A 16,914-nucleotide genomic window follows, 5' to 3' on the forward strand; every position below is an offset into this window, starting at 1 on the left:
CAAAAAATTGTAGAATAATTTTTATAATTTTAGATTATAACCACAGTCTACCATGAGTAAAGTAAGCAGTTCATAGACGACATTCTAAGCCGGAAAATAAAGGTAACAGCAAGCAGCCAACTTCACAATCCCGGGGCTTGGGGAGAGGGGCTGGGCCGCGAGGGGCTGCCTCCAGACGGAAGCTTGGGCGCCTCCTGGGAGAGTCCTGTGGAGGCTCCTTCTGAGCTGCCCCACGACAAGGAGGCCCAGGTCAGGGCCTGGCTCCCCCGCCAACAAACCTGTGACCTTGGCCAAGTCACTTACTCTCTCCCAGCCTGTTTCCCCTTCTGGAAGATAAGAGGTTTCGATTGGATGAAATAAAATCACGTGAAAGCACCTTGTAAAGTATGAAGCACCACAGAATGCTGATCGTGACGAAACAATAGTAATGATTTTACATGGCATCCATCACGTCCAGCTCTGAAACATCACGGAAGGTACTGGACGTATTTCAGCTCGACCATTGTCACCACTCACCACCCAGCCCCTGTCAAGTGGTTTCGAGAGACAAGGAAGGCAGAATCTAGAAATCCGCAATTCAAAGTCTTCAAGGGTCAGCCAGTGGGTATAAATGAGGGAGACTGAGGCCAGACTAAGGGAGGCCACTCTCCACTTTTTTTTTTTCCCAAGAAAAAACAGAATATAGGGCTTTTACTAGTATGAATATAGGGCTTTTACTAGTATGTGAAATCTCCAGCTTCATATATATATATATATATATATGGGTTTATTTGAGCCAACTGACATCATATGCAGGGAAGCAAGCTCTCCTCCTGGATCTCAGATGTTGGCAGGCCTTTTCCATCTCAGACACATCTGCAAGCAGGCCTCCAGTGTCTGACCTGCGCTCTACAGACTGTCCTGAAGTGCAGGGACGATCACGGGAATCTGAAGACTGGGGTAGAGTCCTGACTCTCACCTTGATACTTGTGTGATCATGGACTCTTTCAGAGAATTGGTCTCTCATTTGGAAAAGGAGAAGTATGTCCGATAAGACTTGCAAAACATTGTTACAATGAATATATAAATACCCACTGCTTGCTCTACTACCAGGAAATGCAAATATAAACAACAACCACATAATCAATATTGCCTTCAGAAGTGTTTTATATGTGCCCTGAACCCCACCCGACCCCCCCCCCAAAGCAATCTCCCATCATGCACAGGAAACAATGTCATGAACAGATAGATAGTAGAGTGTGGAGTCAGACCTGGATCTGAATCCCAGCTGGAGGACATAAAGCTCTGGGCTCCAGCTAGGTTCCTTATCCTGAGATCACATCTTATAAACAAAGAGTAACGAATTTTAACTGCTATTGAATATTTCTTAAAACTCAAGTGTCCTAAGTACCCAGAATTGGCCTGTATTAGCCATAGGCAATCCTGCACACTATTCCTAAGTAGAAGGAGGTTATAAGGAACCTCCACTGGAAATGGAAACACCCATGGAAATAGCCGACCTAGGAAATGTAACAGCCCAAGCACCTGAAACAATAAATGATCGAGGGGAAAATGCTTATTAGCACAGTATCCACTCACTAATGCTAGTGATCACACAGATGAAGGCCACACTGAGAACTACTGGACAGCATGACTGTCACAGCATTTCACTTTCTGAAAAAACAAAAAGGAAAACATGCTTTTAGCTCCTACTCTATAAACCCATCGTGTATATGTGCCAGTACACAGTGGGCACCCAATCACCATGGGCTTGTAGATGGAGTAGATCTGTCCCAGCCAGGTCAGTCACAGAGCTCCCAGAGCCACCCGTCACGGTGCACAGAGCCCCGGCCTATGGCACCCATGAAGCAGCTGCCCGTCAGAATGAGGCACAGCAGGAGGAGGGGGCAACGGTCAAAAGCAGCTGGGGAGGTTTCTCAGCGGGACTCAGGGCCCTGAATAAATGGAAGCTGGGGCCCATAAACTGTGATGAGCAGATGGAGGCAGCCAAAACCCAGAGCTCAGGGCACTCCGGATCAAGAAGGCAGGGGGCGGGGGAGCAAAAAGAAGAGGCAGGGGAAACAAGACCACCTCTGCCTTCAGAACTCCTCACAATGGATACTTCCATAAATGATTAAGAAGCAAGGGCTTAAGGAAGAAAATCTGCTGTTTGCAACAACATGGGTGGATCTTGAGAGCACCAAGCTAAGCAAGATAAGTCAGATGGAAAAGGACAAGAACCTGCTGATTTCAGTCATGTGTGGGATACAAAACAGAAAGCAGCAAATGAACAAAACAGACTCATAGCCACAGACAACAGAAAGAAAAGGGGGGTGTGGAGAATGAAGAGAGTAAAGGGAGTCAAATATATGGTGACAGAGGGAGACTAGACTTTGGGTGGTGGGCACACAATGCAATATACAAATGATATATCATAGAACTATACACTTGAAACCTATAATTATTAACCAATGTCATCCAATAAATTTAATTTTTTAAAAAGAAATACAGGCTTATTTCAAGAAAATTCATGTATGACAATAAGACAAAATCCGCAATATCATCATTAAGTAAAAAGCAGACATATTAAACAAAGTGCAAACTAATAAACAGTTTTCTAAAATAAATTAGGTTTAAAAGCATAACGTACTTTGAAACAACGCTCTTGTAAGGGGAGACTTAACTTTATGGGTTAATGTGGCTTCTTTTAAGAAACTAAGGACTGCCCTGGCTGGTTTGGCTCAGTGGATAGAGCGTCAGCCAGTGGACTGAAGGGTCCTGGGTTCAATTTCAGTCAAGGGCACATGCCTGGGTTGCAGGCTCGATCCCCAGTGGGGGGGCGTGCAGGAGGCAGCCGATTAATGATTCTCATCATTAATGTTTCTATCTCTCTCTCCCTCTCCCTTCCTCTCTGAAATCAATAAAAATACATTTATTTAATTTAAAAAAAAAAGAAACTAAGGACCAACCTCTCTACCCCAAACAAATAATTCATTTTAAAGCTTCAAAGTTATATGCCAAGTAGCATACCTGCTACTTTGTCTAATTATTTAAAGAGACATTTATATAACCTGGACATTTAGTGTTTTAAGTAAGTGAATACGTTCTATTTCTTTATTTGGTTATTTTCAAGAGCTTAACTCTTTTCCCTTAAGTTTCTGATACATCAGGCATCTTAGGTCTGTTACTATAAAAAAAAATAAAGAAAAAGTCCTAAATGATTTGATCTTAAATGTACAGGCTTCCATGTTAAAAAGTGTTCAGTACATGAGGAGCACCTAGGTGACAATATTCAGAAAACATATTCAATTCATGAATAGTCTTTTTTTCTTTGAAGAATTCACAAATGTGACACAGTGAGGGATGGATACACTCCACGTCAAATAAAATCCCAGAATTTGTAGGCCGTACTTACGAAACAAACTTTCCTACTTCCACTTGTAGTATTGGATCTCGTAGCTGAACTTCTAGAAGCAAATCTTCAGCTTGAGCCCCATCTCCTGTTTTTACAGGATGAGGGTTAAAGATTCGTAGGTATCCCATAAAGCTACCCACAATTATTTTATCTGTAGAGAAATTTGAAAAAAAGAATTAGGAAGAAACAAACAGTGACAAAATTTGGAAATAAACTTTCTAATGGTATGACTTTTATGTTGTCAAATAATAGAGGAAGCATAGCTTTAACAAAAAGCTGAGCAGGAGGCAGGACTGATCTTTTTTCTTTTTTTTATTGATTTCAGAGAGGAAGGGAGAGGGAGAGAAAGAGATAGAAACATCAATGATGAGAGAGGATCATTCATCAACTGCCTCCTGCACGCCGCACACTGGGGATTAAGCCCACAACCCAGGCATGTGCCCTGACTGGGAATCAAACCATGACCTCCTCGCTCATAGGTTGATGCTCAACCACGGAGCCATACTGGCCGGACAGGGTTGATCATCTTTGAGGAATAGGCCTTCCCTGGTCCTATCACTGAGAGGGCAGGGCCCAGGTTTTCTTTAGAAACAATTTAGTAGGCGTTCACTACACTTCAGTGCCTCACACTCTTCCTGAGTAATGTAATTTTCTCCTTTCACCTCGTCCCCCAGATTCTACTCTTTTCATTATAAGCAAGAAAAATAAAATGAAGGAAAATGTAAGGGGACAATACTTACATACACCGAATGAAAAAGTCATTCTTTTTATGAGGTCAATGACTAAGAGATTTGAAGATGGCAGCATAGGTAAACGTCTGTTCTCACCGCCTCCCACAACCACATCAAAATTACAACTAAAATACAGAACAACCATCATCCAGAACCACTGGAAAGCTGGCTGAATGGAAGTCCTACAACTAGGGAAGTAAAGAAGAAAGCACAATGAGACTGGTAGGAGGTGAGGAGGCATGGAACGGGCTGGGCTGGCACCCACCTGTGCCACTTTTTTAATCAAGGGGGAGATCGTCTCTGTGGAGGCCACCTGGGAGAGAAAGAGGTCCCAGCCTCACACCAGACCCCCAGCCCAGGATCCCAGAGCTGGGAAGAGAAGTCCCTACAGGCAGGAAGAACTATGGGCTGTAAAAACCAGTGGGGATTGGGGCTTAGTGACACAGAGGCTACTGGAGACCCACCTGTTCTTCTTAAAAGGCAGGCACCACGAACTGAACTTACAAAGTCCCGTTTCATCTGAGCTCCAGCACCAGGACAAGGCTCTGGGGGACACAGACACGTACAAGGAGGAACTGGATTGTCTGGCATCAGGGCTGGAACTCCAGGGTGGCTTTCTCTCAGATAGAGGTGCTCACAGGGATCATTGTTCCTATGCTGGGACTTCCTCCGTCAGGTGGCGGGGCTGACTGGCAGCCATTTCTGCTTGCTTCACCCTGGTGATTCCCTAAGACCCTGCCTCATCCAATTTACAACCCTACCCAAGCTGTGTGCAGCAGCTTTTGTGCATGAATAGCCTGTCCTTGCTCAGGCTAAAATCTCTCAAACAAGCTGAAGCTGGGTCAGGGAGCCCAAACCGATCAATAAAAGGCCCAAGACCTGGCACCAGCACCAGCCTGCCTTGCTTCATAGCTGAGCATCATCTGGGCACTTCCAAACCCAATACAAAGAGGAGCAATCTGCATATGCCTCTGTAGCTCCTACTGGGTAGCCCCAGGCAGTGGCTGACTTTGCACCTCCCTGAAGACCCAAGAGCCAGTGTACAGTGTCCGACAATACCAGATTACAATTCTATACATCCATAAGCAACACACTCAAGGGGTAGACTCAGTGAGCACCAAAGCCCCACTGAAGCAAGTCCTGCTCCATAGCGGTGTCTCCTGCATAGCAGCTCTCCTACTGTAGTTGCAGCTGGTCCTCACAGCCAATTGGCCTGGAGGTCAATTCCTCCCAGTGACACCAACAGCAATCAAATCTCATCTACAACAAGACTGTGCTCACAACCCATAAAGGCGTGAACCTGGAGCTCCCAGCTCAGGTGACTGGGGAGGCTGAGCCACTGGGCTCTATATGACACCTGCTACACAAGGCCACTCTACCAACTCAAGGAAACATAGCAGTCCTACCCAATACTAGTACGTAGAAACAAATACAGGGAAGCAGCCAAAATGCAGAGACAAAGAAACATGTTACAAATGAAAGAAATGGAAGAAAGTAAATTACTGGATATAGAGTTCAAAATCACAGTTATAAGGTTACTCAAGAATCTTCTAGAAACCTCCAAAAAAATGGAAAAGGACCAGTCAGAAATTAAGTATACAATGACTGAAATAAAGAATAATATACAGGGACTCAACAGTACAGTAGAGGTTTCTGAGAATCAAATCAATGATTTCAAATATGAGGAAGCAAAACACACCCAACCAGAAGAGCAAAAAGAAAAAAGAATCCAAAAATATGAAGACAGTGTAAGGAGCCTCTGGGACAACTTCAAACATACCAACATTCACATTACGGGGGTGCCAGAAGAAAAGAGAGAGTGAGATATTAGAAACCTACTTGAAGAAATAATGACAAAAAACTTTCCCTACCTGGTGAAAGAAATAGACTTACAAGTCCAGGAAGCACATAGAGTCCCAAACAAGAGGAACTCAAAGAGGACCACACCAAGACACATCATAATTAAAATGTCAAGGGCTAAAGACAAAGAGGGAATCTTAAAAGCAGCAAGAGAAAAGCAGTTAGTTACCTACAAAAGAATGCCCATACGACTGTCAGATGATTTCTCAACAAAAACTATGCAGGCCAGAAGGGAGTGGCAAAAAATATTCAAAGTGATGAATAGCAAGAACCTACAACCAAGATTACTCTACCCAGCAAAGCTATCATTTAGAATTGAAGGTCAGATAAACAGATTCCCAGACAAGAAAAAGCTAAAGGAGTTCATCACCACCAAACCAGTATTATATGAAATGTTGAAGAGTATTTGTATTCTTTAAGAAGAAGAAGAAAAAGATCAAAAACATTAACAACAAGATGGCAACAAATACACATCTATCAACAACTGAATCTAAAAATTAAAATAAACGAATAAGAAATCTAATGAACATAATAAACTGGTGAATAAAATAGAATCAGAGGCACAGAAATGGAACAGACTGACGATTCTCAGAGTGAAGGGGGTTGGGGAGGCAGGAAGACATTAAACAAAGATCTTATATGCATATATGCATTACCTATGAACATAAACAATCGGGTGGCAAAGGTCTGGGGTGGGGCGGGAACTGGATGGAGGAGGCAAAGGGAGGAAAAAGAGGGACATCAGTAACAATCTCAACAATAAAGATTTTGAAAAAAAGAGGTCAATGACTATTCAGATTATAAAAAAAAAAAGCTCATGACTATAAATCATTAAAACCAAATATAAATCTTAAATAGCAATGATATAGAACTAAAATGTTTTAAAGGCCACTTTAAAAATATGAAGATGCAAAGAGGCGCAACTAATCTACACTAATAAAAGAGAAACATGCAAATTGGTGTTACTCCGCTACGCCCACCAGCCAATCAGAGCAAGTATGCACATTAACCCAACAAAGATGGTGGTTAATTTGCATACGCAGGCACGGAGTGAAGACTGAAGACAGCATAGAAGGAAGCCAAGCACTGCAGAAGGGAGCAAAGCAGCAGAGAAGGGAGGGAGCTGAGGCAGCAGAGATGGGAGCAGAGCCGAGGCAGCGGACACAGGAGGGAGCAAGGCAGTGGAGAAGGGAGCCCTTCTCTGTTTCACTCCGGCCACAGGAAGCCCTATTCTTGCAGGAATCTTCCTGCAATGGGCCTCTAGTATAAGAATAAAATAGAATGTTTTTCTAGTATTATGAAAATGAAAGCAATGATTTAACAATTATTTTCTACCAACACATAGACCTTGCATAATTTCTCCATTCTTGTATGATTGGTTTTCATATTCAATTTAAAAAGAATATAATTTGCTTTCCATGCCAACAGTGCTCTAGCAAACATGATAAATGTTCCTTAAACCTGCTGGACTTTCCTTTTTTTTAAAAGATATTTCATTGATTTTTAGAGAGAGTAAGGGAGAGGAAGAGAGAAAAACTTCAATCAATCGGCTACTTCCTGCATGCTCCTGACCGAGGATGGAGCCTGCAACCGGGTCATGTGCCCTGACCGCAATCAACCAGCAACCTTTCAGTTTGTTGGATGACACTGTACCAACTGAGCCACACTGGCCAGGGCAAACCCGCTGGACTTTCTATAAGAATGTGGCAAGTATCAACCCCACAAAGTAACACAGTACAAGAAGGGCAAGGATTCTCTGTATGGGCAGGGACAGTGGCGTTGTGACAGGAAGCAGACTGGTTGTGGGGGGCAGACTAGGTGGATTTTCTGCAAAAAAGCTAAAACTACAAAGAAGAGCCCTGACCAGTTTGGCTCAGTGGATAGAGCGTCAGCCTGCGGACTCAAGGGTCCCGGGTTCGATTCTGGTCAAGAGCATGTACCTTGGTTGCGGGCACATACCCAGTGGGGAGTGTGCAGGAGGCAGCTGATCGATGTTTCTCTCTCATCGATGTTTCTAGCTCTCTATCCCTCTCCCTTCCTCTCTGTAAAAAATCAATAAAATATATTTTTAAAAATAAATAAATAAAACTACAAAGAAGATTGTGCCGAGGCTTGAATGTGTTGAGCCCAACTACAGATCTAAGAGAATGCTGGCTATTAAGAGATGCAAGCATTTCGAACTGGGAGGAGATAAGAGAAAGGGCCCTGGCCACCTGGTAGGTCAGTTGGTTAAAGCATCATCCTGATATGCCAAGGTTAGGGTTCAATCACTAGTCAGGGCACACACAAGGAGCAACCAATGAATGCATGAATAAATGGAACAACAAATCAATGCTTCTCTCTCTCTCTCATCAATAAAAAATAAAATAATTAAAAAGAAGAGAAAGGGCCAAGTGATCTAGTTCTAAGCTTCATATTTTGCTTTATTATGTGACAACCAATACTTGAGGATAAAAAAATAAATAAGTAATAAAAATAACAATTTTTATTTTCTTTCAAATAATTTCTTTAAAAAGCTTTTTCAAAATTCTAAATATTTTTCCAGTTCTACTAATCTTACAACAAATGAAAACTGCTGGAAGCCAAGAACAACAGTAATTAATACAAATGGGAGAAGTCCCATCAGAAGGCTGAATAGGGCTTTGATATTCAGAAGGCTGAATGTCTGCATCTTTATTACCTGCTGCTGACTCAATGGCCAAAGGTAACCTGATAATCCTTTTACTGTTTACTAAACATTACCTTTGATATGCTTGTTTGCATTCTTGAAAGGCAATTGTGCATTCTAGTAAATAAAAAGAAGATGGGTGAGGAGATTCAGTGGGGCTTAGTCCCTTGAACTAAGTTCACAGCTGGCTTCCCCCATAATTTCCAAATTTCTATTTCTTGTTTTGTGTATTAATTTGCACATCAGCCCTTTCTCCAGGCCTTTGAACCAGGCCACGCGGGCTGTGGCCTCACAGGAAACCATTTAAATGATGTCTTATAGTATTTTTCTGAGTTCCAGCAAATAATAGGACAGAATCAACACAACCAAGAAAACACAAACAACTGGACAGAAATAAGAATTACATTTATCATCCTGCTATCTAAATATCACTAATAAGGAAAACTACCCTCAAAATTAGGGCATAATTATGACAGTTCACGGAAGTCCCATAAAAGTACATACTTTAAAAGGAAGTTGTTTTTATTTCATCTCTGTAATGCTTTGCTCTAAGATGCAGGGTCATAAGTTACTTACCTTGTCCATTTCCACTATTATCAACATCAGCCAAACACAAACAGCCTTGATCAAATTCTTCTTTTTCTCCCAGAACAGTAGACCACCAGTCACGGGCTTTAAATAAAGACATTTTCGTTCACTCTAAAAAGAAAACATGTGTTTACAGTAAAAATCCACTTCATACCATGAATTATGAATCAATTACCTCTTTAGGAATAGCAAATTAAACTTGGAAAACTTTGAGAAAAACATTCCTGTATTAACTTTGATTTTTTTGTATTTTGTGGGCACATGTGAAACCACAAATCTAAATGGCCAGAAGCATTAATCAGATATTTTGCAAGGACCTTTGAAAAGCCAGGATATAAAATTATACATTTATGTTGGGCCAGTTCTCTCTTCTGGGAGATTCTGTAGACAACTGCATGAAGTACCAACAAAAACTACTATTTGGAGGATCAAGGTTAAAATTCTACCATCACTAGTTTGCACATAATTCCTTTGCAAAATATTGAATTTCCCTTCATTTTTATCACAAAAGACTGCAGCATCTCCAGCCACAATGAGTTGCTGAGAAGAGCAAATGAGATCAAATGACTAACACTGGAACTTGTACATTACAGGTCCTCAAAAAGCATTCACTCCCTTTCCCATTCTAACTATATAAAGGCAAAATGAAAAAGGGAAATTCACATCAAAAAAGAAGCAGGAAAACTGGGTTATAGGTCCATTTACAGCACTACCTGTGTTTCCTCAGGCAACCCACAGAAGCTCTCTAATGCTTTGATTCCTCGGCTAGAGTGAGGATATACCAACCATACCTACCACTGAGCTATTGATATGGTGCTTGTGAAAGCCCATTGGACCTTCTGAATTACAGCACAAACATCACATGCCCTGGGATGCCAGGAGAGTAAATGTACCATAAGTGAGGCTTTCCTGCAAGCTAGATGGATTTAAAAGATAACAGGAAATGCAGTCGATTCTCCTTATTCAAAAAAGTTATGTTCCAACATCACAAGCACTGAATTAGCAAATACTGAACCACTGTCCTAGGGAAAATACAAGGGCTGCTACAAGCCTCTAGTCACATTTTCATCAACAAATCACTACATAACTTTTGTGTGTTTTTTTTAAATACTTTATTTATTGTTGATTCATCAACATTGAACTCAATGGCCAACAACAATAAGACTCTTATTTGAATGAAGCTTATGTGCATTTTCTCCATAAGGTACATCATAGCCTTCTTACATTTACATATGGTTTGCACAGCAAAATCACAAAAAAAAACATGGCACTAAATAGGCCAGGGAAAGGCCATCTGCCTATACCATGAGAGCTGAAACAAGGCAGAGCCACTGTTTGACATCAGCTGGGAAAGTGTGCAGCAAGTGACCAAATTGTTTGCCACTCTGCACATGACCCTGAATGACCCTAAAAGTACCATGAGCACTGATTTTGGAATTACAAGTGGGAAAACTCACAAATAATGAGGATCAACTGTACTTTTAAAAAATGTAGATCAATCTGCTTCTTAAAGTAGGATTTCCAGCCCTGGCCGAGTAGATTGGTAAGAGTGTCGTCCAGATACGCCAAGATTGTGGGTTCAATTCCCTGACAGGGCACATTCAAGAATCAACCACGCTAGCTGGTTTGGCTCAGTGGATAAAGCATCAGCCTGCAGACAGAAGGGTCCCGGTTTGATTCAGGTCAAGAGCATATGCCCAGGTTGTGAGCTCGATCCCCAATAGGGGGTATGCAGGAGGCAGCTGGTCAATGATTCTCATCATTGATGTTTCTATCTCTCTCTCCCTCTCCCTTCCTCTCTGAAATCAGTAAACATATATATTTTTTAAAAAAAGCATCAACTGCCGAAACCGGTTTGGCTCAGTGGATAGAGCATCGGCCTGCGGACTGAAAGGTCCCAGGTTCGATTCCGGTCAAGGGCATGTACCTGGGTTGCGGGCACATCCCCAGTAGGAGATGTGCAGGAGGCAGCTGATCGATGTTTCTCTCTCATCGATGTTTCTAACTCTCTATCTCTCTCCCTTCCTCTCTGTAAAAAATCAATAAAATATATTTTTTAAAAAAAAGAAAAAAAAGCATCAACCAATAAATGCATCTCTCTCTCTCTTCCTCCCCTTCCCCCCCACCCCCACCCCACTGCTTCCTCTTGCTCTAAAAATAAATAAATAAAAATTGTTTTCTAAAGTAGGCCTTCCACATAGGCTAACTGCAGAAATCAAGGCCCCATCAGGGTGCATACAAGAATCAACCATGAATGCATAAATAAGAGGAACAATAAATTGATCTTTCTCTCCCTGCCTCTCTCTCCCATCAATAATTTTATGGAAAAAAAAAAAGAAAGAAAAGAAACCTGCCCCAGTGGTCACAATGGTATGTGGTGGAAGTAGCACCTAAAACCAGGCTGTCGTCACCTGAACTTGTGCAGCCATGCCATAAAGACCAAAAAGCTGTACCTCTGTTCATAGTGATTCTAATTCCTGCAAGTTCAAACTACAGGAAAGCATTTCATTAAGTTGTTAAAGAATGATTAGAAAACAATAATTTGAAGGTTTTAACAGATGCATACCTATAAATAGCCACAAAAGATTGATTTCATATGCCTTATTAGAATAATAAACAGAAGATAATCTCTTTATCACTTAAGCGCTAGAAATTCTCTTCCATACTTATCACTTGACACTTTTTTGTTTTTAATACCTACTTAAATATATATTATCTTCCAAACCAAGTTTACTCAATTTGTGCTGTCATTTAAGATATGTATGCTTTAACACTTCATTGGCCTACCCCTACACTAAGGAAGGGTCGGTACAAAAATGGCTGTGGTGATGATAACCCCAAGAATCCTATGGAAGGAACATGTGGTCAGGAAGGCACATGTGGTCAGGAAGGCAGATTCTGCAATAACGAGGCAAGACCCTGACACTGTTGTTGTTCATATGTGAACCTTTGCTTTCTCCAGGTCATGCTAGTGCCCCTTAAATTCTGCAAAATAGGAATCAGGTCTTCCAGACCAAAAAAGATGACTACTGCACACAGAGGTAGAAGGGAGAATTTTGCTTTTAAAGATAATATGATAAGGGCTTTTTCAATAAAAGACACACAAGGCAAAGAGCACAGGAGAGGGAGTCTTGGGTTCCCTTTCTGACCCCACACTCCAGCAATGTGACCTTAGACAAGTCCCTCGCCCTCCAGTCTCCCAACTGTTCTAGCGGGTGGGAGGATAAAATGGCTTAACACATGAAACTGCTTAGCCCAATACCCAATCCATAGGACACACTCAATAAATGTCAGATAAATGTCAGTAGTTACCTAGAAGAAGTAATGGTGGTGGTGGAAGTGGAGTGTCTTCTGAGCAAGACAAAATTACAAATGCCAATCTGACCCTCTGGACTGAAGTTTAAATGGGACATTCAAAAGACCAACAGTAATCATTTATAGAAATATTGTTAATCCACAGAGTTGTCTTATAACTTCATATGTTTCAATACTTTTTTTAAAAATATATATTTTATTGATTTTTTTACAGAGAGGAAGGGAGAGGGAAAGAGAGTTAGAAACATCAATGAGAGAGAAGCATCGATCAGCTGCCTCCTGCACACCCCCTACCGGGGATGTGCCTGCAACCAAGGTACATGCCCTTGACTGGAATCGAACCTGGGACCCTTAAGTCCGCAGACCAATGCTCTATCCACTGAGCCAAACCAGTCAGGGCTGTTTCAATACTTTTTGAGAAACATTTGAAAGCCTTAATTCTACAGAATAAGGCTTGCTTACATACATCAAAAGGTGTAACATTTTTTAAATTACAATATACTATTGATATTGGCTTTTTTTCCCCTTCAGATAATGTTTCTATCAATAAGTTGTACCATCAACATACGTGTAGTTGTAATTTAAGTTCAACAATTACAGGAAATGAAAAATCCCTTAAACTCTCATAAATAGCTTATAAATTATTTGCAAATTTTTAAAAGTTTTTAAAATTCTCTAAATGATGATTTAGTCTATTCACACACAAAAAATCTACCACCAATTATTCTCTTTACATTATCTATAATAATAAAAGCATAATATGCTAATTAGACCACACGTCCTTCTGGACGACATTCCGGACGAAGCCGGGACTGGGAGGGAAGCCCAGGTCCCGGGTGATAGAGGGAATCCGGTGCAGGCAGCTGGGGGAAGAAAGGCCTACTTGTGCACGAATTTCATGCATTGGGCCACTAGTTTCTAATAAGTTAGAAAATCTCTCCCTCTCTGAATGCTGACAGACTTTAGTTAAGACCATAGTTTTACTTTGTGCATATGTGTGGTATGGTTTCATTTTTTAAGGAAAAGTGAGCTAGAAAAAAAAAACATTTAGTTTTCCAGGAAATCTGAGTCAACTGCAGGACATGCTTGGGGACAGGAGATGCTAATAAAATCAGGTCAGTTCATTGAAGCTGCTGTGGTTTGCAATGTGGAGAGATGGCGAAGCAATAATCCTATTGCAAGAAGGAATTAGGGGGTATTAGTACATGCATCCCACTTCGTCATAAGCTGAGAACTGCACTGACCATTTGCTCACAAGACCTGTTGAAGTGCCACAGGAGGAGGATGCCGCGGCACCACGTAACATTCCCGAACGGAATCTTTACAAATTCTTAATATCCTCCCTGGAAAACGTCCACAGGATCTCACTCACGGTGTGCTCCTAGTTGTGTTTTGTTTTGTTTTCAACATAAACATCCTTCCTAAGAAACCTATCACCCCCTACCCCCCAAAACTATTACATGGCATCAGATGATCAATCTTGCCCACCGAATACAACTCAGAAAGGGAATTCAAACGCCCGATGTACCACACTTCCTTACCTGACGCCGAATCAGGTGGGTCCTGCCCCACCTTGCCTGGAACTCTCTCCGCAGATTTCCCTTTCAGAACGCCTGCCAGGGTCCCAGGGCTGGAACGAGAGAGCAAGAGCTGGGGGTGCAGAGAAGAGCAACCCTGACTTCACTACTCCCTCTCGTTCTCCTGCTCCAACTTGTCCCACGTCCCGGGCAAGGAGACAGCCTCGCCAGGTAGCACCACCAGTTCCAGAGTTGGAGGAATCACCCCAAGGAGCCCCTCTGCATCCCTTCTCTGTCACCCCCGGACACGAGCAGGGGAAACGGCATCAGTCCCTTGGAAGAGATCAGGCAGGCAAGAACGGCACGTGCTGCTGATCGCAAAGAGGAGGAAATGATGAAGGCAGTGAGCGAGGTGTAGCAGAAAAAGGACAGCAGCAGCGGAAGGGACACCTCCCCACCGGTGCCTAACTCCAAACCATCTTCGACCAGTTGTCATAGCGCTTTACAACGAACGCTACTGCGCAAGTCCGAGGGCAGAGCCCCGCGGCCTTCTGGGGGCTGTAGTCCAGAGGGGCTGAGGCCGAGGAGGGCGGAAATAGGAATGTTAGGCGGAGCTGGGCATCAGATTTCCACTGGGCGGGGCTGGCATGAACCCAGGCTCCCGCTCAGCTCCTCATCCGGACCCGCCCCGGCGCTCGTGGGTGGGGCTTCCTGCGGGGGCGGGGCGACCCGGCTTTCACTCGGGGATTGGGGTTCAGAGTATCAAAGCCTCGGGAGCGACTTCACCTTTTCCAGCCCACGAGGCTCGGTCCGTGGACTGGGCCGCTGGGGGGGAGGGGGGCCGGCTCAGTACATCCTCACCGTGAAGACCCCGAGGGTGGAAGACCAAGATCTTTGAGGCTGCGGGGCAAGGTTTCTCGGTGTTTTATTTTTTTCCTCCTGGAAAAAGTTATTTGTACATGTCTCCTCGTTACGTGTGCTAAATATTCTCTTTAGTATATACGTTGGACTGGATTTCCTGGTATATAGGTATGCAAATGTTCAACTTTATAATTGAACATAACGATAATACCCAATTTTCAAACTTTTTATGGGCTGTCAACAGATGATCGTTGGTGCCAATTCAACACCAACAGGAATCCCCTAACTGGGGTGTGATGACGCAGGAAACACGGGGCAAACAGCTCAGCGATGGAACAGCTCAGTGGCGCTACAACTGCACTCTGAAGCCCACAGCTGTGGCGCAGAGGCAGCCCTGGGAGATGCCCAGTGACATGTCTTCAGCTCCAGCCCAGGGAATGCAGCCCCCAGTGGAAAGGGAACGAGCGTTTCCCAATTCCGAGGGGAGCTGGCTTATAAAGAAGTCCTATCCCTGGTCCCTGATTGGTCCATCATCATGCAAATGAGAACTCCAGGGTCTCGCAGTTTGATTTGCCCAAAAAGTAGTGTTGTTCGGATTGGTCAAAATACAGCTCTGTTTGGACAGGGAAATTCTCAGTCTTCTCGGCTGAAGCAGGATTCCAGGAACTCCTTGATCCAGGCTGGCTCAAGTGCAGGAGATAGGTCAGCGCTGGAGGCAGGTTCAGTCCTCTTAGAAACAACTGTTAGGCTGGTTTTTTCTGTTTTCTTCTTATTTTTTTTAACCCAATTAGCCACAAGGAGCCCTTTGTTGGTAGGTGGCTTCTTTCTTAGGGCCCACACATCTTTGCTTTCAAAGTCAGTGTAGGTATATAGCCTGTCATGCCAACTTTGAAACTTTTGTTCTTGCCTTTTTCACTAGATTTAACTTACACTGTAAAGTTCCTGTCTTTTACCACCAATTCACATTACCAGTAGAAAAATGTAATTCTAAATTATGGCTTTTCTTATAGATAAAAGAATTTCATGGAATGCATTAATTTCTAATACTTTGATATTAAACCATCACAACATTGAATATAATAAATAAAATGAAAATTACTTGGACCGCCAATAATAAAAGCTTAGGCAAAGTACTATTCCCCAATTAAAATTCAAATGACTGGATTAATTCTATTTGAATAAAGTTCATAACATCAGTGAGAAAAAGTCTTTAAAACCACTTGATATAATTCTTATAAAGAGAAAAATATGGCCCAGCCAGCGTGGCTCAGTGGTTGAGTGTGGACCTATAAACTGGAAGGTCACGGTTCGATTCCTGGTCAGGGCACATGCCCAGGTTGAGGGCTCAATCCCCAGTGTGGGGCATGCCAGGGGCAGCTGATCAATGATTCTCTGTCATCATTGATGTTTCTATCTCTCCCTCTCCCTTCCTCTCTGAAATCAATAAAAAGAAATATTTTTTTTAAAAAAAGGAAAACAAAAAGTATGCAATAATACTGGAAGGAATTTTCACAAAAATATTTATAGGACTATTATTAAGTGGGGCTTCTTCTCCTTAACTATAAAATCAGGATGATTGACCAATGTTACATCAATAAATTCAATTTAAAAAATTACATTAAAAAATGGAGATAATATGTAAGGGCAGTAAACAGTACTTAAGTTTTCAAAAATTAAAACAATTCTTATTAAGGGCTTAACTCCATGAGCAGGACATAAAAAGCACTCAATGTATATTAGCTTTTCATTTCCAGAGCCCAAACCTTGTCTATGTACAATAAACACTATGTTTCAACCAGGGATCGCATACTAGAGAATTCCTATGGAGAACCTTCCTTTCTTCAAAACGCAAAAGACGACCTGCACAAAGAGCCCCGGCCTCCAGCTTCAGGACACGGAGAGGGAAAGGCGCCCGCACAGGTGAGTCTGCAGGCGGCAGGCAAAGGGCGCCTCAGGAGCTCAGCCCGGAGGCCGCCGCCA

General features: G+C 42.5%; 2 protein-coding genes across 7 annotated transcripts in view; one reads left to right on the top strand and one right to left on the bottom strand.

The window, feature by feature from the left end:
- BBS9 (Bardet-Biedl syndrome 9) overlaps positions 1-14,750 on the bottom strand; it is a 311,978-nt gene extending 297,228 nt beyond the window's left edge. Inside the window, exons 1-3 of the mRNA XM_006085338.3 lie at positions 14,098-14,750; positions 9,230-9,352; positions 3,395-3,545 (exon numbers count right to left, since the gene is read on the bottom strand). Of these exons, the coding sequence (XP_006085400.1) occupies positions 3,395-3,545; positions 9,230-9,341 (263 nt within the window). The 5' untranslated portion in view covers positions 9,342-9,352; positions 14,098-14,750. The remainder of the gene's footprint in view (positions 1-3,394; positions 3,546-9,229; positions 9,353-14,097) is intronic.
- A 70-nt stretch (positions 14,751-14,820) lies between these two features.
- The window catches only part of RP9 (RP9, pre-mRNA splicing factor), an 11,567-nt gene continuing 9,473 nt past the window's right edge, over positions 14,821-16,914 (top strand). For 2 of the 6 annotated variants that reach the window (XM_023751037.1, XM_023751038.1), the window contains exons 1-2: positions 14,827-14,985; positions 16,734-16,854. In XM_023751037.1, the coding sequence (XP_023606805.1) occupies positions 16,757-16,854 (98 nt within the window). In that variant the 5' untranslated portion in view covers positions 14,827-14,985; positions 16,734-16,756. The other 4 variants (XM_023751040.1, XM_023751039.1, XM_014452765.2 and 1 more) reach the window with 4 other exon arrangements.

This window comes from Myotis lucifugus, unplaced genomic scaffold (genome assembly GCF_000147115.1).
Source record: "Myotis lucifugus unplaced genomic scaffold, Myoluc2.0 scaffold_18, whole genome shotgun sequence".
NCBI lineage: Eukaryota > Metazoa > Chordata > Mammalia > Chiroptera > Vespertilionidae > Myotis > Myotis lucifugus.